The sequence below is a fragment of the Myotis yumanensis genome, unplaced genomic scaffold (assembly GCF_028538775.1).
Source record: "Myotis yumanensis isolate MYYU_CA2020_CCGP unplaced genomic scaffold, mMyoYum1.0.hap1 SCAF_10, whole genome shotgun sequence".
In the NCBI taxonomy this organism is placed as follows: Eukaryota; Metazoa; Chordata; class Mammalia; order Chiroptera; family Vespertilionidae; genus Myotis; species Myotis yumanensis.
In genome coordinates this window covers 42,393,199-42,420,888 of record NW_027223761.1, presented here as the reverse complement: position 1 = coordinate 42,420,888, position 27,690 = coordinate 42,393,199, and the positions used below count along the sequence as shown (strand labels likewise).

General features: G+C 40.7%; 1 protein-coding gene across 7 annotated transcripts in view; it reads right to left on the bottom strand.

The window, feature by feature from the left end:
• Window positions 1-1,394: 1,394 nt before the first annotated feature.
• The window catches only part of NUP98 (nucleoporin 98 and 96 precursor), a 110,306-nt gene continuing 84,010 nt past the window's right edge, over window positions 1,395-27,690 (bottom strand). For all 7 annotated transcript variants that reach the window (XM_070425499.1, XM_070425504.1, XM_070425505.1 and 4 more), the window contains 13 exons: window positions 26,930-27,112; window positions 26,057-26,213; window positions 24,207-24,636; window positions 21,572-21,801; window positions 19,873-20,139; window positions 15,711-15,868; window positions 14,118-14,261; window positions 12,992-13,134; window positions 8,945-9,166; window positions 5,409-5,650; window positions 4,516-4,670; window positions 3,053-3,164; window positions 1,395-2,711 (listed from right to left, as the gene is read on the bottom strand). In XM_070425499.1, the coding sequence (XP_070281600.1) occupies window positions 2,479-2,711; window positions 3,053-3,164; window positions 4,516-4,670; window positions 5,409-5,650; window positions 8,945-9,166; window positions 12,992-13,134; window positions 14,118-14,261; window positions 15,711-15,868; window positions 19,873-20,139; window positions 21,572-21,801; window positions 24,207-24,636; window positions 26,057-26,213; window positions 26,930-27,112 (2,676 nt within the window). In that variant the 3' untranslated portion in view covers window positions 1,395-2,478. The remainder of the gene's footprint in view (window positions 2,712-3,052; window positions 3,165-4,515; window positions 4,671-5,408; window positions 5,651-8,944; window positions 9,167-12,991; window positions 13,135-14,117; window positions 14,262-15,710; window positions 15,869-19,872; window positions 20,140-21,571; window positions 21,802-24,206; window positions 24,637-26,056; window positions 26,214-26,929; window positions 27,113-27,690) is intronic.

Below are 27,690 nucleotides of genomic sequence, written 5' to 3'. Positions count from 1 at the left end.
TAACTTCATCCTGTTGTGGTCAGACATGTTTTGTATAATTACCTCTTAAAAATCTATTGATACTTCATTTGTGGCCTAACCTGGAAAATGTCCTATGTTGTTGGGGTCCAACCCCAGCAGGTCCAGGGGTTCCCAAAGGTGTGGACGACCTGAAAAGAATGTATGGTAGTGCTGGGTAAAGTATTCTTTATAATAGGGCTATTATAGTTGTTTTTTGTGTTTGTTAAGTCATCTATTTCCTACTTCTGTCTGGTTGTTCTATCCATTAACGAGAGTGGAGTATTACAATCTCCAACTATTATTGTAGAGCGGTTTCTCACTTCAGTTGTCTTTTGCTTCATATATTTTGCTAGTCTTGTCATTAGGTGTGTGTTTGTAATCCTATCTAATAAAGAGGGAATATGCTAATTGACCCTCATGCCATTGCAAAGATGGTGGCACCCACCGCCAATGAGGGAATATGCTAATTGACTGCCACACCCTCAAAGATGGTGGCACCCAGTCCCCTCAGCCCTACTGGGGTGGCAGGCACGCCTGCCTCCAGAGTCCCCCAGTCCTCTCAACCCCCCAGGGCTGGCCTGAGGCACAGGCAAGCCTCGGTTGGCAGCTGCTCAGCCACCCAGGGCCGGCTGAGGCTTGTGCTGCCGGCAGCGGCAGCAGCAGAGGTGTGATGGGGGCGTCACCCTCCTCTGATCACCAGTCACCTCCCGCCCCTGAGGGCTCCTGGACTGTGAGAGGGGGCAGGCCGGGCAGAGGGACCCCGCCTCCAGTGCAAGAATTTTCATGCACTGGGCCTCTAGTTGTTATATATTCTTGCCTTACCATTTTCCATTCCCACAACCAAACCAAACCACTTAAAACAGTACTCATCAGCTTCATCTGATCCCTCTCAGAACAGCCCTGTGAAGCAGCAACATCAGGGAACATTATCGACTTTACACAATGGAAACTGAGAATTAGGAAGGTGAAGTGTGACCCAAGGTTTAAAAACAAATACTCCCCCCCCCCCAAAAAAATAAATAAATAAAAAAAATAAAAACAAATCCCGTCCCCCTCACCCCCCAAAGCAAAGCAGGGAGGCTTTGAATGTTAAGTATATGACACTGGCCAATTTGAGACCCCTCCCCTATCCTCCACTAGGAATCCAGGCACATAAATATACTATACTATGTACAGCAGTCAGGATTAATCATTAATCTCACCTCCTCACCCTTAAACTTGCCCTTATAAATCTAGTTTTTTTTTAATCTAGTCTGTATTCCAGTTTAGGACCAAACTGTCCTCTCTTTAACCAATGGCCAGTCTCCCTTTAGCTTGCAAATCAAATAAGACTACCATAAAGCTCCTTGAAGCAAGAAGGCTCAAAAACACAAAGGGAAAGCCAATACCATGAATGCTATAAACATTTCATTTTATTTTTTTAAGAAAGTAGCTTCAGAAAAAGAGGAAAATAATCTAGATCATTTATTTATATATATATATTTTTAATAAAAACCTTTACATAATCTTCATGCATAAAGATCCAGGAGTAGCCATGTTGTCTGTCCCAAGCTGTTACCTGGGGGTCCCATAGCTGGCAGGAGTGTAGTGAAGGCCCCCTGCCTGCCCCTGAAGTCTGCCTCAGTGATGGTTTTACCTTCTGGGGCTGTAGATGGAGGGTGAGAAATGCTTTGGGCTACAATGGGAAGGACAGGAAGGGCTCCCCAACCTGCCAAGTTTTATACAAACTCCCAGGCAAATCCAGACAGGAGGCCTAGCAAGATGACTGAAAACCGGGGACCAAATGAGTCCTGGGAGCTTTCCAGAGACATGGGATCTGTGACCAAGGGATCCTTCATGGTAGCAGGGAAGGTTTGGTGTTTACAAAACATTCAAGGCAGGAACAAACTAGCCCTGAAGATCCACCCCTCCATGGCAGGCACTCACAGGAAGACCCTGTTCTGCTTCCTAACTCAGTACAACTCTCTCTTGGCTCTACAACACAATGTTAATTCATCAACCTACTTAAAAGAGAGATTCTCCTTCCTTCTGTGGATTGGTCATCTGTTAAGGAAGGATACATTTGTCCCACTCCTAAAGAGTCCTAGTGTGAAAGGGCTGGGTTAGGAGTAGGGTAGCAGGTTGGCATGGAGGGTCACAAGACCCAGAATGACTAAGGGTGGAAAAGAATTCCCTGGTTCTTTGAGGGGATTCTGCCAAAGGTGCCTTACTGACCGTTTTTAGAAAAGGAAAAAAATGAATGATTTTGAGGATGATAAAAAGAGACTTGGCTTCTTTTTTGGGTTCCAAAAGCCCTTATTCCATGTTCTGCATTAAGGAAGCCCTGAACAATTGGAGGACACTGCTTGGGGTAGCAGGATGGGAGGATGGATTCTGCAGCCAACTCAGAGAATGACAAACAGTGCTGATCAACTCAATGCAGGGGACCTCTGTGTGGTGAGTGTGAATGAGCATGTGAGTGTGGGAGGAGCCCGGGGCTCAATGGCTCCCAACAGTCAGTTCTTGAAGAGTCAGTTCTCGAAGGTAGGACTGTGTGAGGCTGCGCAGTTCCTCCAGGGCATAGTCCTCAGGCATGGGGAGCCGGCCAATGTGGGGAGCCAAAAGGCGCAAAGGGACCCGCTGAAGATCTGGCGTAGAGTCAGAGGTTGCATCAGGGGCATGCTGAAGGCTCAGTACCACCCGCAAAAGGTTGGCTAGACGTTTGGCCATGTCTGGAGAGAAAAAGTGGAGTGAGCACAAAGGATGGAAGGTGGGGAAGGGGGCACAGGGTGTATGTGTGTGTAATAATCATAAAGACAGGAGGCATGCAAGCAGAAAGTAGGGAGAGGCTAGAGCAGGGGTCCTCAAACTTTTTAAACAGGGGGCCAGTTCACTGTCCCTCAGACCATTGGAGGGCCGGACTATAGTTTAAAAAAAAACTATGAACAAATTCCTATGCACACTGCACATATCTTATTTTGAAGTAAAAAAACAAAATGGGAACAAATACAATATTTGTATTTGCATGTGGCCCGCGGGCTGTAGTTTGAGGACCCCTGGGCTAGAGGCTTACCTGACTGAGCCAGGCGATCCTTGGCATTGTAACACTGGATCTGCTCTATCCGGTTGCACAGTGAGGTCACTTTGGTTTGTAACTGCTCCAGCTCATAACCTGAGCACTCCACCTGTAAAACAGCAGAGAAACCATTAGGAGCTCCATCACCACAATCTTATCCAGAGCCTGACTGCAAAACTCTGAAACAACAGTGAGGTGAGGGAGGGGGACCCAAGAAGCTGGCCGGCAGGGCCATGTCACCACCATCCTGCCTGCTTGCTGAGAACAAGGCATGGTGTTAGCAGGAAAGTAATACAGTGTAGAGTCTCGGATTGGGCTCCAGAACTTGATTCTCCGCCCCCACCCCTTTATTTTTTATTATCTTAGAGACGGAGTGGGGAGGGAGGATGAGAGAAGGAGCCAGGGAGAGGGAAAAAGAAAAAAAGAGAGAGACAGACAGACAGACATTGATCAGTTGCTTCTTGTATGCACACTGGGGATCGAACCTGCAATCTAGGTATGTGCCTGATCAGGAATCAATCCCAAAACCTTCTGGTGTACTGGAAAATGCTCCAACCAGCTAAGCCACACTGGCCAGGGCCAGAACTTGATACCTAACCTTTATACTCTATTGCCTTTGACCTTAAAAGAATGATCTTCCCAAAAGGAGCTCATGGCAACCTAAAGAGACCATAACTATAATATTGTCAGGTATGCTAGCAGACAAATGCACCAAATATTTTGGTAGTAAAAAAAGAGAGAGAGAGAGAGAGAGAGAGAGAGCAAGTTAACTCTTCCCAGGGGAAAAAAGAGAGAAGTAGAGCTTACAATAATCTAGATTTTAAAGGATGAATGAGTGTGGAGTTAAAGAGTGGAAGAAAACAAGGTTTGCTAGAAACATCATGAGTAATTTAGTGTGCGGAGAGCAGGTTGGTAAGGCTGGAATCTGGGTTAGAAGTGGTAGGAGTTAAGGCAAGAGTGAAAGAAGGTAAAAGCCTCTACAGGGGCTTGAATACTATGTTTAGTAGTTTGTTCTCTATACTGTAAACAGTGGGGATCTATCCCTATGATTTTCAAGATTGATCCAAGACATTTTAATGAAGACTGAATAACTGTAATGCTTGCCATTTAAAACATACCAAATGATGTGTGAATTATCCTCACCAAATCTCTGACTTTCTGTAGCTCTCACCCCGAGCTTATTCAAAGTAGGGCTGGACAAGAGTAGGAGACTGACCACAGAGAAACTGCAGAAAGTCTATTGTACACACTACTTGGTAATAAACACAAAAAAGTTTTTTAAATTTTGATACAGCTGTCAAGTCAAAACAGCTGCATCAATTGCCTCATCAAAATGCCCTTCTGCATCAATAGTGCTACCTCTGGTGCCAATGAGTTTTCAAGTCGCTGCTCAGACCTATGAGGTCTCTTTAAGGGCCAGGGAAAAGGAAAACCAGGCAGTGGTTAAGGAACTCAGGTACCTGCTGTATTTGGTGGACCATTTCAAGGACCCGAAGATAGTCCAGGTAAACAAGGCCAGATGTTTCCCAGTCCTGGATTAGGCCACTGCGCTCTGGAGGTGCCAGGTCTTCCAAGAACCCCTTCAGGTAGTCATAGTTCTCATTAATGATGGCATCTGAAAAACAAAATATTGAGCACTATGTCTGCACAAGTACATGGTTCTCAAAAATACCCAGAGGAAGAACATGGCAGAAAGCCAAGACAAGAAGGAAGAGGAAACAGTGTTGGGTCAGACTTGAGAATATCAAGTAGTTATTTGAAATTCTCTAAAAAAAAAAAAAAAGGTGCCGAAACCGGTTTGGCTCAGTGGATAGAGCGTCGGCCTGCGGACTGAAGGGTCCCAGGTTCGATTCCGGTCAAGGGCATGTGCCTTCGTTGCGGGCATATCCCCAGTGGGAGATGTGCAGGAGGCGGCTGATCGATGTTTCTCTCTCATCGATGTTTCTAACTCTCTATCTCTCTCCCTTCCTCTCTGTAAAAAATCCATAAAATATATTTAAAAAAAAAAAAAAAAAGGTGAAGAATTTCTGGCTTCAGTTTTCCAAACAGATTATTTCTGGTGTTGCTGAATAAAATTCCCTATATAAACAAAGCTTAACATAATTAGAACATATCAAGAATATTCCTGGCAAATGATAATGTAACAGTATTGCTGTCTACCCAGCCCTGTCCCTCTAGCCCCTCATTTTGGCCAAGCCTCGCCTACATGGAGAGCTTTTACAAGGTGTGGTCTGATCCACATCTGCCATGTCCCATACTATGAGCATCTCTGGTCTGATTCATCATGGAGTTCAGAGGGTGGAATAATTTGGGGTGATTCCAGGAGACGCAGACCCTAGAGAGAAGCACTCACCAGAAGCTAAGTGCCGGATGATGAGTTTGTGGCAGTGATTCCAGTGACCAGCTTTAAATAAATAGAGGGCCTCCAAGTGCCTGTCGGATTCCATGTGTGCTCGCACTGCTTTGGCCTCATGAATCCACTCAGCAGGCACACAAAGCTTCTGGGTCAGGAAAGTCTCCTTAGCCCAAGATTCAGGGGTCTCCAATAGTTGGCAGTGCCGGGTAAGCAGCTCTCGAACAGCCCTCTCACGCAGGCTGTAGGAAGAGATAAGCTGGAATAAATCTCATCCTCACTGATGGAGAAGGCTGCCTCAGACAACTAAAAATGGGACAGTCTCTCAAACTTCAGGTCTTGATCCTTAGTGGATCACCTCAAACTTCACTAAAAACAAAAACGAACAAACCCAAAAGCCAACATGTCAGCATTTACTTTATTTTTTAAATTAATCCTCACCCAAGGATATTTTTCCATTGATTTTTAGAGAGAGTGGAAAGGAGGGGGAGAGGCAAAAGAGAGAAACAGCAATGTGAAAGAGAAACATCCATTGGTTGCCCTTCGCACACCCTGACTAGGGCCAGGGATCAAGCCTACAACCAAGGTACATGCTCTTGATTGGAAATGAACCCGGGACCCTTCAGTTGCAGACCAACATTCTATCCATTGCACCAAATTGGCTAGAGCAGCATTTATTTTTTAATTAAAATAGAATAGAAAGTATCTAAGCACACTGTATTTTCATGGTCAAAAAAGTCTGAAACTAATATTCTAGGGAAGGTTACCACTGCCTAGAAAGGCTTTCCCTACTTAGGACTGCTCCTTTATTTCCTTTCTAGTAATAGATCAGGACGGGGATAGGGAATTCTACACTCCACAGAGCAGTCCTCTGCAGTTCATTTCTAACCTTCTCCCTTTGGTCACCCACATGGTCAGTACAAGTAAGCAAAGTTGTTCTAAGTCTCTTCCTGGTTCTTTTTTATTTCCTTGTTCTTCTTTCACAAAGCCATCAGCCTTCCTAATTCGTTTTCTCCTTCACCTCTAGATTTAGGCTAAACTCACTATTTGTTTCTCTTAAGGTCCCCTGAGGAGAGTCCTTTTCTGCCTGGGCAAAGTGACCAGCAATTTAAGTTTCAATCCAAAATTATTCTCATCTTAGATTCTTCTCTGAACTCCCAGGTTTTTTAAGAATTCCCAATCTCACAACTGCCTCCCACTCCCCCACCCCCAGCAAACAGGATCTGCTTCCCCACAGCCAACTCTGAATTATTAGTTGTCAAATCAGCCTGCCTTCTACCATGTGAAACTGCCCATATCCTACAACAAAAGGCTAATATGCAAATTGTCCCCTTGGGAGTACGACTGCTAGCTATGACGTGTGCTGACCATCAGGGGCAGTGCGGAACGATGGAAGGCCCCGGCCAGCAGCTAGGGGAAGGAAGGCCCCGATCGGCCCTGATCACCAGCCAGGCCTAGGGACCCTACCCGTGCATGAATTTCGTGCACCAGTCCTCTAGTGTCTAAATAAACTCACAGGGAAAGTCTGGGGTCATTTTGCTTCCTGGGAAGGGAAGAGGAAAGCAAAACTCCTTAAAGGGAAGGCTGCACTAAATGCTTTATACTTTTACTCCTTTAATCTCTTGGTCACCTTTGAATGGGGATTAATATTATGATTTTACAGATTAAAACTGAGGCTTGGAGAGTACTTTACCCTAGGTCAAAGTGAGTATATGGTGGATCCAGAATTCAGGCAAGTCTGACAACAACAAAACTAACTTCTTCCCATACCACATGACATTACAGATAGCACAGCACAATGATTAAAAGCACAGACTCTGGATGTTTTGAGTTGGAAGCCTCCCTCTGCCATTTACTGGATATGTGACTCTGAGCAATGGTTATTTAATCTCACTGTGCCTTGGATTGCTCATCTGTAAAATAAATAAGGGTGTCTATCTCATAGGTTTATTATGAGCATTAAATAAGTTAATATTTGTAAAGTACAACAGGGTATAAACATATTAAAAGGAATATAAAACAAAATACTATAAAAATGCTTGTTTTGTTATTATTGTACTGCCATGCTGCCACCATTAACAAAACCCCTTCAAAAGTCAACAGCATGAAGGAAAGGGAACCAAAGCATTATGAATCTAAGCAAGGTTATACTGGTAAATGCAGTACTATCCAACTTGAGGGTTGGGAGTGGGTGGATGGCAAAGGAAAGCCAGGGAGGGAGAAAGCCAGTAGAAAAAAGTAGGGGCCCTTCCTCCCTCCCTACTAACCCACTGCATCACACCCACTGAGGCAGCTCCGTCAACACTATTTCTGCATATACTAGTCCCCTCCCTTATCTGAGGGAGACACTTCCAAGACCCCAGTGGATGGCAGCAATGATGGTTAGTACTGAACCCTATATATAAAAACATAGGTATGTTTTTCCTATACATACATCCCTAAGATAAAGTTTAACTTATAAATTAGGCACAGTAAGAGATTGACAATAACTAATTATAAAAGTGAACAATTATAACAATAATCTATATATATAAAAGCCCAGTGACTGGAATGGCAGAACAACCAGAATGACCAGTGGCTATGACGCGCACTGCGGCAGCCAACCAGTCTGATCCAGGCCCTGATCACCCCCCTGCCCCTGCCCCTGATCGGCCCCCACCCATGCACGAATTTGTGCACCGGACCTCTAGTACTATAATAAAAGTTATGTGAATGTGATCTCACTCTTTCTCAAAATATCTTACTGTCCTGTACTCACCTTTTTACTTAAAGGAAGCACTTTATGGCTTCTCTGTGGCATACCCAAATTGCCACCATTACTACCCTTGTGCTTTGGGACCATTAGTAAGTAAAATACGGGTTACTTGAACACACCCACTACAATACTGAGACAGTTGATCTGATAATCAAGATAGCTACTAAGTGACTAATAGGTGGGTAGCATATACAGCATGAATATGCTGGATAGTGCAAGATTTCATCATGCTAATCAGAATGGTGTACAATTTAAAACTTATGAATTGTTTATTTCTGGGATTTTCCATTTAGTATTTTTGTACTCCAATTGACTGCAGTTAACCGAAACCTTGGAAAATAAAACTGCAGATAAAGGAGGTACGACTGTAATTCTAAACACGCCACTCAAGTGCATCTCTGCCGAATGGGGTTTCCCCATCCAGGCATATCCTTTCCTTTCCACTTACTCATTTTATATTCCAATTTTCTCAAGTTCTCTGAACCTTTCTAGAGATTCTTTGCAGTTCCCAGAGATCTCTTCTCCCTTCTCAGACTTCTGAGAGGTCTTATAATAAATAATAAAATTTGAGCTCAACCAAAGACAGTTTCATTTCTAACCTGTTCACATGAAAACAGACACTCTGGGCTGTGGGTTGAAAGGTCTTAAGGTTTATCACAAGGCTGGCCCCGAAATACATTCTAAACACTTACTTGCTGAATTCAACACTAAGAGACTAACTCCTTTGGCACTGCCCTGCAGTGTAACATGCACCCAGTGGGTTTGATGGCTTCTCACTCACCTTGAGTTGTCTATGTGCAGGAGGACAAAGATGGCCCATTCCCAGAGCCCCTCACTTTCCAGTTGGCCAGCATAACTGGCCTGCAGCACACCCTCACACTGCTCTGAGAGATGGGTGTAGTTAAGAGCCCGCAGCATCTCCCACAAATGCCAGCTTAGGCGATAGTCCAATGGATCTGCTGTTATGCTTCGAGGCTCCAGCAGCTGGTTGAGATCATAATGTCTGAAAAGGAGGATGTGCTAAGAGTTAACATGTCCAGCCAGCAGACCATCTGCAACGAATGTCAACTGGTTTTCACTCAGAAGACAACAAAGGCAGGCACATGAGAGCAGAAGCATTTATGCCTCATAGTCTCCTTCTGACACTGTTGCATCTAGGTTCAGCCAGATTATAAATCCCACCAAAAAAGGAGAGACACACCTTCTCTTCTGTGGTTATATGATCTAACAGGTTTGCTGGTATTTGTTTGGCCTATATCTTCTACCATCTTCATATAGGAGTCTCCACAGCTCTAACCCTTCAATTCATTCATTATAGTGTCAATCACTTTTCTTAACCATTTAAAAAACATATACCTTAGTGCCTTTCAAATTGTTCTATCTGAAGCTCGTGAAGTGCTAACTCTCCTATTTGTTTAAACAGCTAACTAATCTTCATGAATAGTAAGCTGTAGTCTGTATGTAGACTTGGATATGGCTTATAATTTTTACCTTTGATTTTGTCTACAGTGGGTATTAGTCTTTATGTAGAAACCCAGATGCCCTGGGTTTTAAAAGTGTCCCTACACTGACATTGACTTTTCTTCCGCTGGGGAACCAGTTTATGTGTTAAGTTACTAGCTTGGAATTCCCAGATCATAAAAACTGTATAAACTAAGATTCCATGCCTGCAAGTTTTAAGGATCTGGAGCTTAGATTACCAAGCAATAACTTTTCTCTTTCACCTAAGACCCCAGACATTTTATAAGTTCCTAACACCTCCCTAAATAATGAGTTCTTCTTAACCAGTGCTATCAAAATGAAGTTCGTGTGAAGATGAAAATGTTCTATAACCTGTCTTGATCAATATGATAGTCAACAGCCACATGTAGCTATTAAACACTTAAATAAGGCTAGGGTGAATAAGTAATTATATTTTAAAAATTTAACTCACAATTCACATATACTGGACAGTGCAATTCTAGATTATTTTTAAGGGACAGGATGTGAATTTTATGTAAGGGTTTTTGTCATAGCAAGTCTACCTTTCATGAGAGTAAGGTTTCTATCTCATTCTGGCTTTTGTCTATTTCTGACATCTTCAGATACCTCTCTCTTATAAAAAACTGACATACAATAAACTGCATATTTAGCACATATTTAAACTGTACAATTTTCCTAAGTTTTAACATATCTATACACGTGTGAAACTACCACCAAGGTCAAGATAACAAATATACACATCACTGCCAAAATTTTCCTTTTGTCCCTCTGTAATCCTTCTCTTCTATGCCTCCCTATAACTACCATTCTCAGGCAGCCACTGTTCTCCTTTTGGTCATTATAGATCAGTTTGCATTTTTCAGAATTTAAAATAAGCTGAAATAAATAGTAGGTACACTTTATGAGGTGTTTTTATTTTTCCCCTCTTCTTTTTCAGAACTAAATAAAATTGTCTTCTGATTCATTCACTATGTTGTATCAAAAGTTCATTCTTTTTTTCTTTTTTTAAAAATATATTTTATTGATTTTTTACAGAGAGGAAGGGAGAGAGATAGAGAGCTAGAAACATCGATGAGAGAGAAACATCGATCAGCTGCCTCCTGCACATCTCCCACTGGGGATGTGCCCGCAACCCAGGTACATGCCCTTGACCGGAATCGAACCTGGGACCCTTCAGTCCGCAGGCCGATGCTCTATCCACTGAGCCAAACTGGTTTTGGCGAAAAGTTCATTCTTTTAAAAAAATATATATATATTTTATTGATTTTTTACAGAGAGGAAGGGAGAGGGATAGAGAGCTAGAAACATCGATGAGAGAGAAACATCGATCAGCTGCCTCCTGCACACTCCCTACTGGGGATGTGCCCGCAACCAGGTACATGCCCTTGACCGGAATCGAACCTGGGACCTTTGAGTCCACAGGCTGATGCTCTATCCACTGAGCCAAACCGGTTAGGGCAAGTTCATTCTTTTTTTTACTGCTGAACAGTATTCCATTGTACAGATGCACCAAATTTGTTTATTCATGCACCTATTGATGAAAATTTTGGTTGTTTCCAGTTTTGGACCATTATAAATAAAGCTGCTATCATCAGCCCTTGGCATATGCTTTCATTCCTCTTGGGTAAATACCTAGGAGTTGAATGGCTGAACCATATGTCTGTAGGTGTATGTTTAGCTTTTTAAGCTGCCAAACTGTTTTCCAAAGTGCCAATATTACTTTTTATTTTTCACCAGCCGTGTATGGAAATTACAATTGCTCCACATCCATGACAACAATTGGTACAGGTTTCTTTAATCCTTAGCCATTCTACCATGGGGTAGTGGTATCCCATGATGGTTTTAATTTGCATGTCCCTGTTGTCTATTGATGCTTAACATCTTCTCATGGCTTGATATCCAGATCTTTGGTGAAACATCTGCTTAAATATTTTGCCCAATTTTTAAATTGGGTTGTGTGTTTTCTTATTATCGAGTTCTGAGAGCTCTTTATTATGTTCTGGATACAAGTTCTTTACCAGATATATGAATTGCAAATATGTTCTCCCAATTTGCCTTTTCAATCCTTAACAGGCTTCCAATGAGCAATTGTTTTAAGTTTGACATTAAGTTTATGATCCATTTTGAACTAGATGAATAATAGAGGTAACCAATGAAACCAAAAATTGAGGTAGACTAATCAAGAAAAATGAGAGATGACCCAAATTACTAATATCAGGAAAGAAAAAGACATAGTTACAGATCCTACAAACATTTAAAAAGGATAATAAAGCCCTAACTGGTTTGGCTCAGTGGCTAGAGCGTCAGCCTGCAGACTAAAAGGTCCCAGGTTTGATTCCCGTCAAGGGCATGTACCTTGGTTGCGGGCACATCCCCAGTAGGGGGTGTGCAGGAGGCGGCTGATCGATGTTTCTCATTGATGTTTCTAACTCTCTATCCCTCTCCCTTCCTCTCTGTAAAAAGTCAATAAAATATATTTAAAAAAATAAAAAATTTAATAAAATAAAAAGGATAATAAAGCCCTAGCTGGTTTAGCTCAGTGGATAGAGCGTTGGTTTCGATTCCTGTCAAGGGCACATACCTGGGTTGCAGGCTCCTCTCCGGCCCAAGCCCTGGTCAGGGCACGTGCAGGAGGCAACCAGTCGATGTGTTTCTCTCACATCGGTATTTTGGTATTTCTGTCTTTCCCTCTCTCTTCCATTCTCTCTCTCAAAAAAAAAAAAAAAAAAAGGGAAAATATCCTCCAGTGAGGATTAAAAAAAGAAAAAGGATTAACAAAGAAATGTTATCATTTTATGCCAATAAATTCAGTGACTTTGAATTAGACAAATTCATTAGAAGAAACAAATGATCAAAACTAACTCAAGAATAGAAAACCTTAACAGCTCTATATCTATTTTTTATTTGTTACTCAAGGATATGCTTTTGTTGATTTGAGATAGAATCAAAGATCAGTTGCCTCCTACAAGTGCCCCAACCAGGGATCAAACCCCCAACCTTGGTATGTACCCTGATCGGGAATCAAACATGCAACCTTTCAGTGCAGGAGACAATGCTCCAAACGAGCCACCTGGCTAGGGCAGCCCTATATCTATTTTTAAAATTGATTTTATAGTTGTGATGATAGTTGTGTTAAAATGTCAAACCACATACTTTAGTATATGCTAAGTGTATCTCATTAAAGTTGATTAAAATAAATTTTAGATTTCTAAGTCCAGTTCCAAGGATCTTTATACTCAACTACTATAAGTTATATTTTGGTGGTTTATGACCAAAATATAATGGCAGTTTGGTCATGTATGAAAGGGAAAGGACTCCCAAGAGCTCATGTGTAAGTTTGATTTACCTGTCACTGTAGAGTTTTAGAAGGTGAAAGCAGACGTCTTGAAGTGGTCTCCGTGAATCTTGTTCCTCCTCTCCCACATAGCCAGAGCCCTCCAGGTATGAAGGAAGTGGAGAGCAGGCATACCTGTCACTCTCAGAGGTATTCTGAAGATGAGAATTTGATAAAACAATACCTCAGCTGCTAGTGTGTTTCAAAGATGCCGTCATGTCTCAATAACTCAAGACACGCATATGAAGAATGATGTGACACCCTCTAAAGCAGCAGTTCTCAACCTGTGGGTCGAGACCCCTTTGGGGGTCGAACGACCCTTTCACAGGGGTCGCCTAAGACCATTCTGCACATCAGATATTTACATTACGATTCATAACAGCAGCAATATTACAGTTATGAAGTAGCAACGAAAATAATTTTATGGTTGGGTCACAACATGAGAAACTGTATTTAAAGGGCCAGAAGGTTGAGAACCACTGCTCTAAAGGAATGTGTCAAAGATTTGAAACTTAATTTAGATTGGTGACATATTCCACTTGTCTTCAAGGGACTGCCAAAGACTTCAGATAGCTCTCACTAATCCCACCACTTTTTTGCCACAATTATTATTACACTCAGTTTCTTTAGTGTTCTCTTTTACTTTGACAAATAAAATCAAAGAATAAAAATGGAGAGTAAACAAAAACACACAAAACAACTGAAAAATTGATGGCATTAAACACAGTAATAATATTTTAACCTCCACACTAAGAAGGAATATGAAATGTGACATTTAGAAGAAAATCTTAGACCTAATTTGGGGCTATAGCAAGTTTGCAGTCAGGCAGTATATCTCAGGGAATTCCCAAAGACAGCATTAACAATGAAGAAAAACCCTCTCATTTGATGGGGGTGGGGGTGGGGGTGGGGGGGGAGTCAGTTGTGGAAACACATCTTATTAAATGAAACAGAAGCCGATACTGTCCAGAGGCAGAAGAAAAGGAAAAAGTTTCTCATCAGATTTTCGAGGTTCTTGCCAACTTTATGGTATTTCCCAAAAAAGAGGAAAAGTATTATGAAATGTGACTTGAAGGTTTTTTCTCTGGCAAAAACAGCACTACCAGGATTGTTCCTTGGCTCTACTGGACACACATACCTGAAATGCTTCTTCATACATGCTGAGTGCCCTGGAAATGGAGGCTGTTGGTGGAAGCAAATACCAAAGATGGACGGCCAGGGAGCGTTTCCAATCCAACTGGGAGCACACATTAATTTGCTTCTGCTCTGAGAGCTGCCACACCTGCAGGTAACAAAATCACATTCACAGCTACAAATTATATTTACCTTATTACTGCCCAGGTCTGCAAATTATTCACTTATTCAAATACTTTTTAAATAATCTAGATAACAGTGTTAATCCAGAAATAAAATACAGTTCCTAGGTGGCAGGTGATGGGGTGAATTTAGATAATTACTGGTCTGAGAAGGCCACTGAGGTCTTTGTATTGCGCACAGTTGCCAACTTCTAAAACTTGAAGATGTGAATAAATTCTGACCAAATTTTTCATTTTTGGAAATTAACTTTAAGATGGCAATCAGGCCCTAACTGGTATGGCTCAGTGGACAGCGCATCGGCCTGCAGACTGAAATGTCCCAGGTTTGACTTCGATCAAAGGCATGTACCTTGGTTGTGGGCTCGATCCCCAGTAAGGGGCGTGCAGGAGGCAGCTGATTGATCTTTCTCTCTCATCAATGTTTCTAACTCTCTCTATCCCTCTCCCTTCCTCTCTGTAAAATCAATTAAAAATTTTTTAAAAAGATGGCAATCAGCCCAGCCCACGTGGCTCAGTAGTTGAGCATCACCCTATGAACCAGGAGGTTACGGTTCAATTCCTAGTCAGGGCACATGCCCGGGTTTCAGGCTTGATCCCCAGTGTGGGGCATGCAAGAGGCAGTCGATTGATCAATGATTCTCTCTCATCATTGATGTTTCTATCTCTCTCTCCCCTTCCCTTCCTCTCTGAAATCAATAAAAATATATTTTAAAAAAAGATGACAATCATACAGGTAGACAGCAACAGAAACTTGCCTGAAAATAATTATGGTATATCACCCATAAAATGGAACAGAAGTGGCCATTAAAAGAAATCAGACTACTGGGCCGGTAAGACTCAGTGGTTGAGCATCAACTCATGAACCAGGAGATCACAGTTCAATTCCTGGTCAGGGCACCTGCTTGGATTGCAGGCTCCATCCCCAGCAGGGGACGTGCAGGAGGCAGCTGATCAATGATTCTCATTATTGATGTTTCTAACCCTCTTCCTTCCTCTCTCTGAAATCAATAAAAACATATTAAAAAAAAAATGAGGCTGCCCAACATGAAAAGTATTCATACACAAAAAGTAAAAAAAGTTGCATAACTATTATGTATAATTGACATTATATGAATATACACTCATGTTAGTATGCACACATGTATTTTAATATAAACTTAAATATGTCTACAAAGACAGACAACAAATTAGTTATGTTGTTTATCACTATGATATGAGATATGGTGAATTTTAACATTTTTTATTTCTATATAACTAGTTATTTGTTGAGGTACATGTTGTACCTTTATAATTTTCCATTAAAAATAAGTTGCTTAGGTTACATATAATGTATAATTTACAAAGATGGCTCTTTAACTTAAGCAATCTTGAATTTGAGAAAATGTATGTGAGTTTATGAGAAAAGAGGAAAATACCGGTTTTCCAGCCAACAGGGCAAAGATGCGCAATCTCTCATCCTGGATGAAGCAGTCAGCCTGGAGCTGATGCCAGTCTACCAGCTGCATGGTAAGCAGCTCCCGGACAGACTGGCTACCCACCAACTGGGATAAAAGAAGGGCAAGACGATGATCTCCTGTAAGAAAAACAGAAGTGCTCAGTGATACTGAGGATTTAGACTTATGATATTACTTGGGGGCATTACCTTATCTCTTCCTGCCCTCAGGACAGAGAATTGAACACATGTGACTGCTTTCCCTGTAGTGGCGAAATATTGATCAAGAACTCACCACTTTCTGCTTGGGTAGAAAATCTTCAAAGTAGGTCAGCCTAAATTACACATGGATTGTACAGTATACAGAGTTCACTGAAAGATCTACTATCACATTAATTCAGTGACCCTAGATAAGGCACTTCATCTATAAAATGGGGGAAAATAGCATCTGATTCAAAGGTTTGTAGTGAAAACTGAGATGGCAAAATTGATAACAAGCCCAACTAGAATGTGCTATATAATGACAGTGAGAAATAGCAAACTCAAACCTAAAGGAAAAACGTGTGTGTATGATATAAAGAGAATGGTTGAGTCCTTTAATCTCACAGGTCTAATAATCTCTTTTAATAAAAATTTTTAAGTACAAAGGGCTGGGACAACAGTGAGTCTAATTAGCCATAATATGAGGGGTAGAATTCTGGTTTATGATGAGCTGAGAAAAATTCTCTGTCTCCTAAGTACAAACCTCCTAAAAGTCAAGTCCTTTTGTTTACGTATATGGGTCAGTACTTAAATGACTATTAAGTACTGCTCTCACAGAAACTAAGGCTCTCAGATCAAACAGTTTCCTTCATAAACTAAAGAGGCCTGGAGGAAAGAAATCATGCATCAAGACACATCTGGAAATGTGCTGCTAGGTCAAGCTGTTTCTCTGATGTATGTAGGTAACAAAACAATGACTGGACTATGATTCATGCAGTTAAGTGCTGAGCCCACCTGACCATGTGTTGCTAGTATTCTAGATGAAAAATAATAAAGGGGAAAAGTAAGACTATTTCTGTGTATCTACAGAACCCCAAAGAGAGGATTCAATAGCTAACAAATGTAAATATCTTGGGACACACTAAAGATGGTCAAATTCAGAGGAGAAACTGGCATGTCTTGATACAATAATTTAGATCATTTCACTTTGTTCTGATCATACAACCAACCAATCAGCTTCTGACAATTCTTGACTTTTCACACAGACTTTCCCATTGATGAGAACATATACTTGAGCAAATGGCAGGATTCTACATTACTTCCTTAAGTTGATTTAGTGTATGGTGTGAAGAAAGGATCTTTTTTACATGTGAATATCCAACCACCAAGCATTATTTGTTGAAAAGACTATCCTTTAACATTTAAATTGTGTTGGAACTTTTGTCAAAATTTACTAACCATAAGTGAAAGAATTTTATACTTGGATTCTCATTTCTGTTCCCTTGACCTGTATGTTCATCCTTATGCCAGCACATTGTCTTTATAGAATTTTTTCAGAAAGTGTTGATACTGTTGAGGTATTTTTTACAATTCCAAGTAAGGATGAGGACCTGCTGGAGATTTTGATACTGTGTGGAACATACAGGATGGGGCAAAAGTATATTTATAGCTGTGAGTATGAAAAACAGAGTTTATGCTTGAATTATTATTAATTATTGCTTATTTTGCATATGAACAACTATAAACCTACTTTTGCCCTACCTGACAGAGATTAATTTCGGGAGAACAGACATCTTAACAATTCTGAGGTTTCTAATCCATCAGCGGTTCTCAACCTGGGCAGTTTTGCCCCCCAGAGAACATTTGGCAGTATCTGAAAATATTTTTGGTTGTCACAACTAGAAGGGAGAGAACTCTTAAGTAGATGGGCAGGGATGCTGCTAAATATCCTACAATGACAGGGAAGCCTCCACAACAAAGAATTGCCCGCTAAAAATGCCAATAGTGCTGAGGTTGAGATGTATCCCATGAACATGGACTGTCTCTTCATTTATTTAGATCTTTTATTTCTCCAACAATGTTATATAGCTCTCAGTGTATAAGTCTTACACTTTTGTTACATTTATTCCTTAAGTAATTTAGTCTTTCAGATGCTATGTATGGATTTTTCAAAATTTCACTTTTAGATTTTTGTTTCTGAAATACAGAAATACAACTGAATTTTTTATATTGACCTTGAATCCTGAGACCTTGTTGAACTAGTTGGTTAGTCCCACTACCTTTTCTGTGAATTTCATAGCACTGTTTATATACAGAATCATGCTGGCCGTGAATAAAGACATTACTACCTCTTCCTTTATTATTATTATTTGTTGTTGTTAATCCTCATCAAGGAAATTTTTTCCACTGATTTTTAGAGAGTGGAAGGGACGGGGGAAGGGAAGAGGCAGAGGAAGAGAGTGGTTGCCTTCCACTGCACACTCCCCAACTGGTACCCAGGCATTGATCCTGCAACCCAGGTACTACCCTTGATTGGAAATCAGGACCAAGACCCTTTGGTGAGCGGGTCGATACTCCAACCACTGAGCAAAACCAGCCAGGGTTCTACTGCTTCCTTTTAAATTTGTATTAACTTTTACTTCTTTTTCTTGTTTGAATACACTGGCTACAACAACGATTACTGTGAAGAAATGGTGTTCCCAAACAGGGTAAAATCACTCAGTCTTTCAAACATTAATTATAATGCCAAGCTGTAAGTTTTTCATCGGTTTGCTTTGATTAATAATGTCATCATAGGATGAGTTGAAAAAATGCTCCCTCCTGTATTTTCTAGAAGAGTTGCAGAAGACTGGTATTAATTCATCTTTATAAATATAAAAGTTCACTTGTGAAGACATCTGGGTATGGGCTTTTCTGAGTGAAGATTTTACACTACAAACCCAATTTCTTTACTTGTTGAATTTGTTGACATAGATTTTCTCATAATATTCCCTTTTCTGTAGTGTTGGTAATGATATTCATTCTTTCACTTCCGTCTTTGGCAATTTGCGTCTTTCCTTTTCTCGTCGTCAGTGTAAAAATGTTTAACTTTTGCCCAGCTGGTGTAGCTCAGTGGTTGAGCATTGACCTAGGAACCAAGAGGTCATGGTTCGATTCCTAATCAGGGCACATGCCTGGGTTGTGGGCTCAATCCCCAATGTGGGGCGTGCAGGAGGCAACCAATCAATGATTCTCTCCCATCACTGATGTTTCTATCTCTCTCTCCCCCTCTCTCTGAAAGCAATAACAATAAATAAATAAATAAACAAGAGTAACTTTTGCCCTGGCTGGTGTAAGCGTCATGCCATGCACCAGAGGTCTTTGGTTCCATTCATGACCAGGGCACATGCCTGAAGTTTCAGGCTCAGTCCCCAGTAAGGGGTGTGAAGGAGGCAGCTGATCAATGTTTTTCTTTCTAAAATCAATAGAAACATTTAAAAAATTGTAGTTTTCTTGATCATTTAAACAAAATGAACTTTTAGTTTTATTGATTTCTCTACTGTTTTTATGTTTTCATTTTCACTAATTTCTGTTCTGATTTTTATCATTTCCTCCCTTCTTCTACCTTTAGGTTTAACTTTTGCTCATTTCTTAAGGTAAAAGCTTAGGTTATTGATTCTTGTTGGGTAATTTAACAGGTAACACTGGTTGACAGTGTTTAAGTACTCTATACACCTGATTTTCTGTTTAGCTGTTCTATCACTGATTGAAAGCAGAGGTAGTAAAGCAAAAATTTAATCCTAGGGTAAGGGGAAAAAAATAGTTTGTGAATAAATCGAAGGATCTGACTTCTGACACTCCTTAAGATCCTCTTCCATTACACTAAGTGTGCTGGTGAGCATAACTTTATCTCTTTAATGATTCATAATCTTTATAGCTTTATAGAAATTCTTGCTTAGCTGCATTTTCTAGTTTTATTACAAGTGCATACATAGCATATAAAATTCAAATACTTTAAGTAAATTTAATGTTTAGAAGACACAGTCCCTATTCTGAAGGAACTAGCATTCTTCCTGGGAAGTCTATACTTAATACTCAGGATAGAAGACAAAAGCAAAACCATAATTAAGGAGTAGGGACAGTGAGTGGGAAGTAGGCAGAGATATAGAGGACCATATGCTCACCTGATTGCTGGGCCAGAGAGCAAGCCTCACTGATTCTCTTGCCCGTGAGGTAGCTAAAAACAGCCTCCACAGGGTTGTCTTTCCGGGTTAAGGAGACCTCCTCCTCAATTTGAGGTGCAGCAGTCTGGGATAGCCAGCGAGAGAAAGCTCTTCTTCGCTCCAGAATCTGAATGTATTCATTGGGTTCATCCAGCTGGCTGTCAAGCTCCTTCAGGTGGCCCCATAGAGCTTCACATAATGTCCATGTTAGGCTCCACTGCTTCACAACTAAGGAAGAGACAGGAAATCAATACTATGACACAAAGCCTTACAGTAACTACAGAAGGGGCATCACTCTAATTGTGGTGTAAAAATGCATAGATAACTACCCCAAACACTAAAGCTGATTTCCCTGAATCTGTCTCTACCTCACTCAGCTGTGTCTTATAAGGTCGAGAGGTGTGTGGTATAACTGCTTGCTCACTCTATGTTCCTGTGGTACTTACACAACAAATGTAACTTGATGCTCCTTTAAACAGTTTTCTCCAGCCTAATTATGGCTAAAATAATCTCAAATGATAAGGGGAAAAAAGTAATTTGATTTGATCAAATTCTGTTTACAAAATGCTTAAAAACTATAAAGTGCTCTAAAAACTTATGAGGGCTTATTCTCTCCTGCTATAGGCACAGTTTAACATTTAGTGAGTTTAAATGATGGTATTCAAAGCACTTAAGAGTAAGCCAGCTCTAATATACAGGTGTACAGTTGTGAGTATGCAAAACAGTTTATTCTTGCATTATTATTTATTGTATTATTTTACATATGAACTGTAAGCCTACTTTTACCCCACTCGGTATACAATGTGACTATATACTGGTAGTAGTTACTATCTTCATTTTACAGATTAGGAAGTGAGCTCGAGTGCTAAGTGACTTGCTCAATGTTACGGGCAGTATGTAGCAGAGCCAGGATTCAAACCCAAGTAACCTGTCTAACTCTCTACTCTTAACCACTATGTATATTGCCCCTCAAGAAGGAAAACAAAAAGGAAACACTGTTTACAAGTATGTGTTGGGAAGATGACTCACATGTTTGAAAAGAAGACTACCGAAGCAAACACAAAGGACTGAACAGAATTCCTAAATGTGTGGTATGGAACATTCTAAAATAATCTCCATTTTTCAATAAAGGTTATGTTATGAAATACTGTGAAACATGTAATTATGACTTTTCTGTTATTTGAAATATTAAGTTCCCAAACTGAAAAAAGACCTTTATCAAAGTATTGGTTCTGAAAAACATGGTCACAATAGTTATAGAGAGAGGTCAGGAAGGGAGCTAAAAACACAAAAATTGTTGGGAAGACCAAGCAGGACTTGAGCCGGACATGGAAGAAAGGGTAAAATTTAGAAAGGTAAGAGGGAACAAATCTCTCCCCCCCTATGTTCTCTGCATGGGGAAAGGAATGCAATTTCATAAATCCAGATTTGACTGGCTACAGTTCCTTTGAACAAAAACTTGTATATTAATGGCCATAAGAATAATTGTAAACAATGGTATAATTTTTCCTTGCTTGGGATTTTGCTCATCCAATTCAACTGTACAAGTGCTCAGGCATCCACCTACTTATTACATTGGCAGATTGAAATTTATCCTCCTATGTACACATATTCCACCCCTGTTCCTGAGATATCAAACAGAAGCCTAGTCCATACTTACTTTGTGCTTCCAATAAATCTCCCGATGCTTCCTTAACCCAATCTGCATAGTCATGAATGACAGCAACTCCTGGATTGGGAACAATGAGAGGACACAGCTCATCCACATGGACAGTGCTATGTTTTAATTTGAGCTCCAGAGGTATCTGGTATAATTGCAGGTCTTCATCCAGCTTCTTTTTTCTGAAACTGAGTTTTTCCAAATGAACTTTGAATGGGGACTCATTTAGGCTACAAGGGCAAATGATAAACAAGATAGAAAATAAAGATAAGACAGATGCTAGAATTTACCTACAACCAAAATGGCTTCTTTTTATGATTACAAATAGAATGCAAAATATGACTTCATAAGAATCAGTTAGACTTGGAACCCACTTCAGCATATATCTAGACACTATAAAATCCAAGGGCCAAAATTGTGTGATACCCATTTCTCAAATTATACTTCATAAGGTATCAAAAGACTCCAAATTAAGATAAGCATATAGTCAATCTGGACTTGATTCAATTTTTAAGATTGCTATTAACAACCACCAAAATATCAAAACACCATGCATAACGCAAGTTTAGGATTAACATTCCTAACTGTGAGTTTCAAAAGATGCTGTTGTTTATTTCTTCAAAGTCAACTTTAAAATCCTATATAATAAAAGCATAGTATGCAAATTGTTCCTTTGTCCGGGAATTTGACAGAGGGTGGGGCTGGCCGGGGGAAGGGAGGGAGTACCCAGTAGGCAGCTGGTAGCCACTAGGGACCCTACCAGTGCACGAATCTCATGCACTGGACCTCTAGTCTATGAATAATAGGTGATCACAGCCACTTAATCTGTAAAGATATAGCAATTTGTTATAATTATAAAAAGTAAATAGGAAACTATTATATATTTTACACAAGACACCTGTATACATACTGCCTAATAACTGCCAGGAAACTATACTTGTAATCTGTATGGCATAATATAGAATATATACAACTATAAGCACAAATACGTAAAAATTAATAGTGGGGATTGTGTAGAAATATATAACATATATAGTTATCAACTGTCACCTTATTTCCAAATACTTATGTGTGGATTACCCACAATTCATATGTTCTTTTTATCAGGTCTAAGATACAGGATATGTTTAGCTGAGAATATACCTTATATATGAAGAAATGGTAAATATCTAAATGAGAAAATAAATAAAATGACTAATGTAATAAAAAGGATGAAGCCCAAGGAATGCTGCAGCATTAGCTTTGGGTCTGTTACTTTTCTAACAAAAGTTTAACCACTAGATAGTACCTGTACCTTGATGGTACAAATGGAGTTATCTTACTAATCATTTCAGTTTTTAATTATACTAGTGGCCCCGTGCATGAAATTCATGCACAGGGGTGGGCTGGGGGTGGGGGGCTGGGGGTGGGGGTGTCCCTCATCCCGGCCTGCACCCTCTCCAATCTGGGACCCCTTGAAGGATGTCCTACTGCCAGTTTACAGGGATCGGGCCTAAACCAGCAGTCGGACATCCCTCTCACAATCCAGGACTGCTGGCTCCTAACCACTCACCTGCCTGCCTGCCCCTAACCACTCTACCTGCCAGCCTGCTCGCCCCAACTGCCCCCCACCAGCCTGATCACCCCCAACTGCCCCCTGTGCCAGTGTGCTCGCCTCCAACAGCCCCCCTGCTGGCCTGCTCGCCCCCAACTGGCCCCCCTGCTGGTCTGCTTACCGCCAACGGCCCTGCCCCCCATCAGCCTGATCAACCCCAACTGCTCCCCTGCTGGCCTGCTCACTCCAGATTGCCCCCACTCCCTCCGCTGTCCTGATTACCTCCGACACCCACTGATGACCTACTCGCCCCCAACTGGCCCCACTGCTGGTCTGCTTACCGCCAATGGCCTGATCACCCACAACTGCTGTCCCATCCTGGCCCGATCACCTCCCCTCTTGGCCTCTAACCACTGCTATCTCGGCCCTGCCACCATGGCTTTGTCCAGAAGAACGTCTGGAAGGTCTCCTGGAAGGTCTCCCAGTCTAATTAGCACATTACCCTTTTATTAGTATTGACAGAGGCTTGGTGCACAGGTGGGGGGCCGGCTGGTTTGCCCTAAAGGGTGTCCTGGATCAGGGTGGAGGTCCTGCTGGGGTGCCTGGCCAGCATGGGTGAGGGGATGATGGCCGTTTTCAGGCTGGCCACACCTCCGTGGCAACCCAAGCTCCCAGCCTCTTTTTTTCTTTTTTTCTCAGCGCGTCCTTGAGCGGAGACCAGGGCGGGCTGGAAGCAGGTATCTGGGATTTATTTATCTTCTATAATAGAAACTTTGTAGCCTTGAACGGAGCTCAGGGCTGGCCAGGGCAGGCGGGAAACTTGGCTTCCTCGATCACCGGGGGCAACCCAAGCCTCCTGCTGCTCTAGCTCCATGGCCATCGCCATCTTAGTTGGGTTAATTGGCATGCTCGCTCCTGATTGGCTGGTGGGTGTAGCGGAGTGATGGTTATTTTGTATGTTTCTCTTTTATTAGTGTAGATAAATATCTTCTGCTATCTAAAATTGTGCCAAGAATATATCTAGAAAGATTTCCTTATGATAAAGTTTTTTCTCACCTACCATGTTGCCTTTCTCAAAAAGAATAAGGAAATGTGACTCACGATTTAACAGCTACTGGGTTAGGCAGGAATCCATATTCCACAGAATCAGCAGTCTGATGATTTTCCAGTTCATGAGAGCCACTCAGCTGTTCTCCAGTATTAGCAAGAGTCCAGTTGGGTCCCCAACCAACCCGAAACGAGCGTCCCATAAATAAGGCCATGTCCATCAAAAGTTTCCCCCTGCCATAGGTAACAGACTTTTCAAGAGCGACCAGGCCTGGTTGTCTGCGAGTTCCCACTGTTTTCAACTGGACCTCAGGGACAGGGCTGGGTACTGTAAACACAGAGGTCAGGGGTGGAGGGACAGACCAAGCAGATGTGGATGGGATATTCATCAACGATGATGTTCTGGGAGTGCGACATTCTTGCACAGAGGCACTTGGTGAAAAAAGAACTCCACTTGTAAATTTTGATTGTAGTAACCCACCAACTAAAATAAGGGGAGGGGGGTAAAGGCTATTAGAAAATATTGTTGCTTCTTGAACAACAATAATCAGTGAGTTTGAAATTATAGTTTTACCGAACTAACTAAATCAGATATAGAAAACCAGAAGCAGGTTAAACCAGATACTGTAGAACTTACTCTTCCAATCAGAAAATCAAGGTAGAAATTCCCATGATATCAACAATAGCAACATTAATAATAAATACAACTACTACTATTTAAAAAGATTATCTAGCACTTATCTGTAGCAGATTCTGCATAAGCATTTGTATACATTGTTTCATTTCATCTTTCAATAACTTCATTGAATGAGGAATATTATTATCTTCATTTACAAGTAAAAAAACTGGGCCCAAATCCAAATCTACAAAGCTACTAACCTGGGGGGACTGAAAGATGACACCAATGCTCATGCCCTTTATCAGAATGCCAAATATAATGGTTTCTTAGTCAATATGAAAAGCTTAGTTAGTAAGATCAAAATTCAAAGTCCTACCACTGTAATGCTCAATGCTAGACTTAAGGAAACAGACCCACTGAAGCATCTTGTAATTGTGATTGTACATGTGCCTTTCAGAATACAGTTCTTGTTACTATTGCCTGCTTTCGGATTTTTATATGGTTCCTGTCTAAAGCAAGGAGTCAGTTATTGAAATATGAGATTTTTATGTAGTGCCATCATGAAAAAGATTTGTAAATGTTTAACTGATGCTTTACTAAAGTATTAAAGAAGGAAATTTAATGTATTAAGGCACTCAAAGAATTGAAAAATAAACGTTTAATTTTTAAGACAACATAAACAAATCTCTTCCTGGTAGTTCCTCCACTTTTCAATATTTTGACATTACATTTGCTATGTCCTTTGTTGACAACAGCACTCCATTTCTATTCTCACACACATAGATACAAGCCCACTAGAACAGGGAAAGTTTTAAAAATAAAATATGTAATGACTTCCCTGAGAGTCTGGCAGGGTTTAGAGAAAAGTAAGAATCTGAAAAGTTTTGTGCATTATGAGAAGCAACATATGCCCCTAAAAGGCAATAAGGATAGTGTCAGAACTGCAAAATAAGTATAGTGCAGGACAACTTGCTATTTCCTCAAAGTCCTGATAGAAATTAGAAAATTTAAGATTATCTGATTCACACTCATAAGCAAATGAAAACATAAATCTAAACAAAACACAAATGCTTTTTTCTCCATATAACTTTTCTGTTGGCACCAATAAAGCAAATCATGGTTTTTAAAAACTGGCCCCACCTAACAGATATGTATGAGTACATTTCCTCTTGGCATCCTGGTCATAGCCATTAGGAGGTCTTTGCTAGAGAAGTTGACTTGATTAGAAGATAGATGAAAAACAAGAGTTTATGGTGTTCTTATAAAATAGCATCTTTTACAGTACCTAATGAACGGGATTTTGATGAGTGGGATGCTGAAATGGGGAGTCTGGGAGAACAGATTTCTTGAGAAGTATCTGCTTTAGAAGGAAGGCGGCTGAAGCGTTGATCCAGGACCATATCTGCATCTTCTTCATCAGCAAGCAATGATGCTTTCATGATCTAAAAAGGCAATATCTATAGAATGAATGTGCTCCCCCAAATCCAAAGGCCATAAAAGAAAAATGCAGTTAACAACCAATAAATCGCTCTGCCTCAAGTTGTGCCAGAGCAGAAATAACATTTATATAACTGACTCAATTACACTTGTATGTACCTGAAGGGTAGAAGTTATTAATACTCCTCTTCCTTTATATTTACAGTCTTAGTAGGGCCTCGCATATAGCAATCACTCGCTCATTTGTTAAATGAATGATGTCAAAGTCAAACATAAACCAAAGGCTAACCTCATAACAGGCCAAAAGACATGGGCAGGGGGAATTGAGACAAAGCTTAAAGAAATCTGCATCTACTAGTTTTGTTTTGTTTTGAACTTTTAGCTTTTGTGGAGCACTTTCAAGAGCCTCAAAACTACTTTGAAGTAAACAGAGTAATATTTTATATAGAAAAACCAGTGCTCATAGTTATTAAGTGACTTGCCTAAAGTCATATACTAATATTTCTAAAACTGGGATTAGAGTCCAGGCCTTCTGATCTCAACCCAGCCTTTTCTCCTGTATGTACATCAATGGGAAAATAAGGCTCAAACATGGGCCATGTTTTTTCTTATTCCAGTGAGCACTCAATGCTCTTAAATGAAGGAAGACATCTGATGCTATGCAAGGGAAATAAATATTAGTTTGGCTTCCTGTTGTAGTAGGGGTGGGTTAGGAGTTCACCTGTAAGACATGTGGATTAATTCCCAGTGAAGATGCAATGTGTGTTGAGGCGGACACAGGCTCCTGATCCTCAGGCACGCTCTCTTCTAACATGGAATCCAAAACTGGCTCCTGGGTGATATCTACCATGTCACTGTCCAGTTCCACAACCCTCCCTAACTGCTCCACCTCTGGGCTCTGGCTCTGTAGACAGCAGAAAGATCAGGGAAGCAGCATTAAATTATACCAAATAGACATAGAGCTTCAAGACATATGTAGTTTATTCAGAATATGGTAGGTAGTTTATTCAGAATATGATATCACAATATTAAATCTTGACCATTCTACACAAGAGGTAGCATTTTTGCAAAAGATTTAACAATTATATAAAAATCCCCCCTAGAAGTACTTGGGATCCAAATGACGGTTCATAGAATCACCTTTTTATAATATCATTTTCCAGTGTACACAGGGTCACCCTGCCTTCACTGCCTTATAGTCAGAAACCATTGGGAAAGAGAATAAAAGGCACAAATATCAAAGTCGCCAGTAACTGCATTGTTTTTAAAGAAAATATTTAAAAATAAATTTCTAGTTAATACAATGTGGGGCCTGAATTTATCTTTTGGGTGACTGAAACCTAATGTCAGCTGGACTCTACCTGTGCAGTACAAGGACTGTCTACTGTAACTTCCCAAAAGAGAAAACAAAGTAATATTATCAGGAACAATTTTAATCTGGGAATAATTCCTTTATGTTTAAAAGTGTCAAAAGTTGCCCTA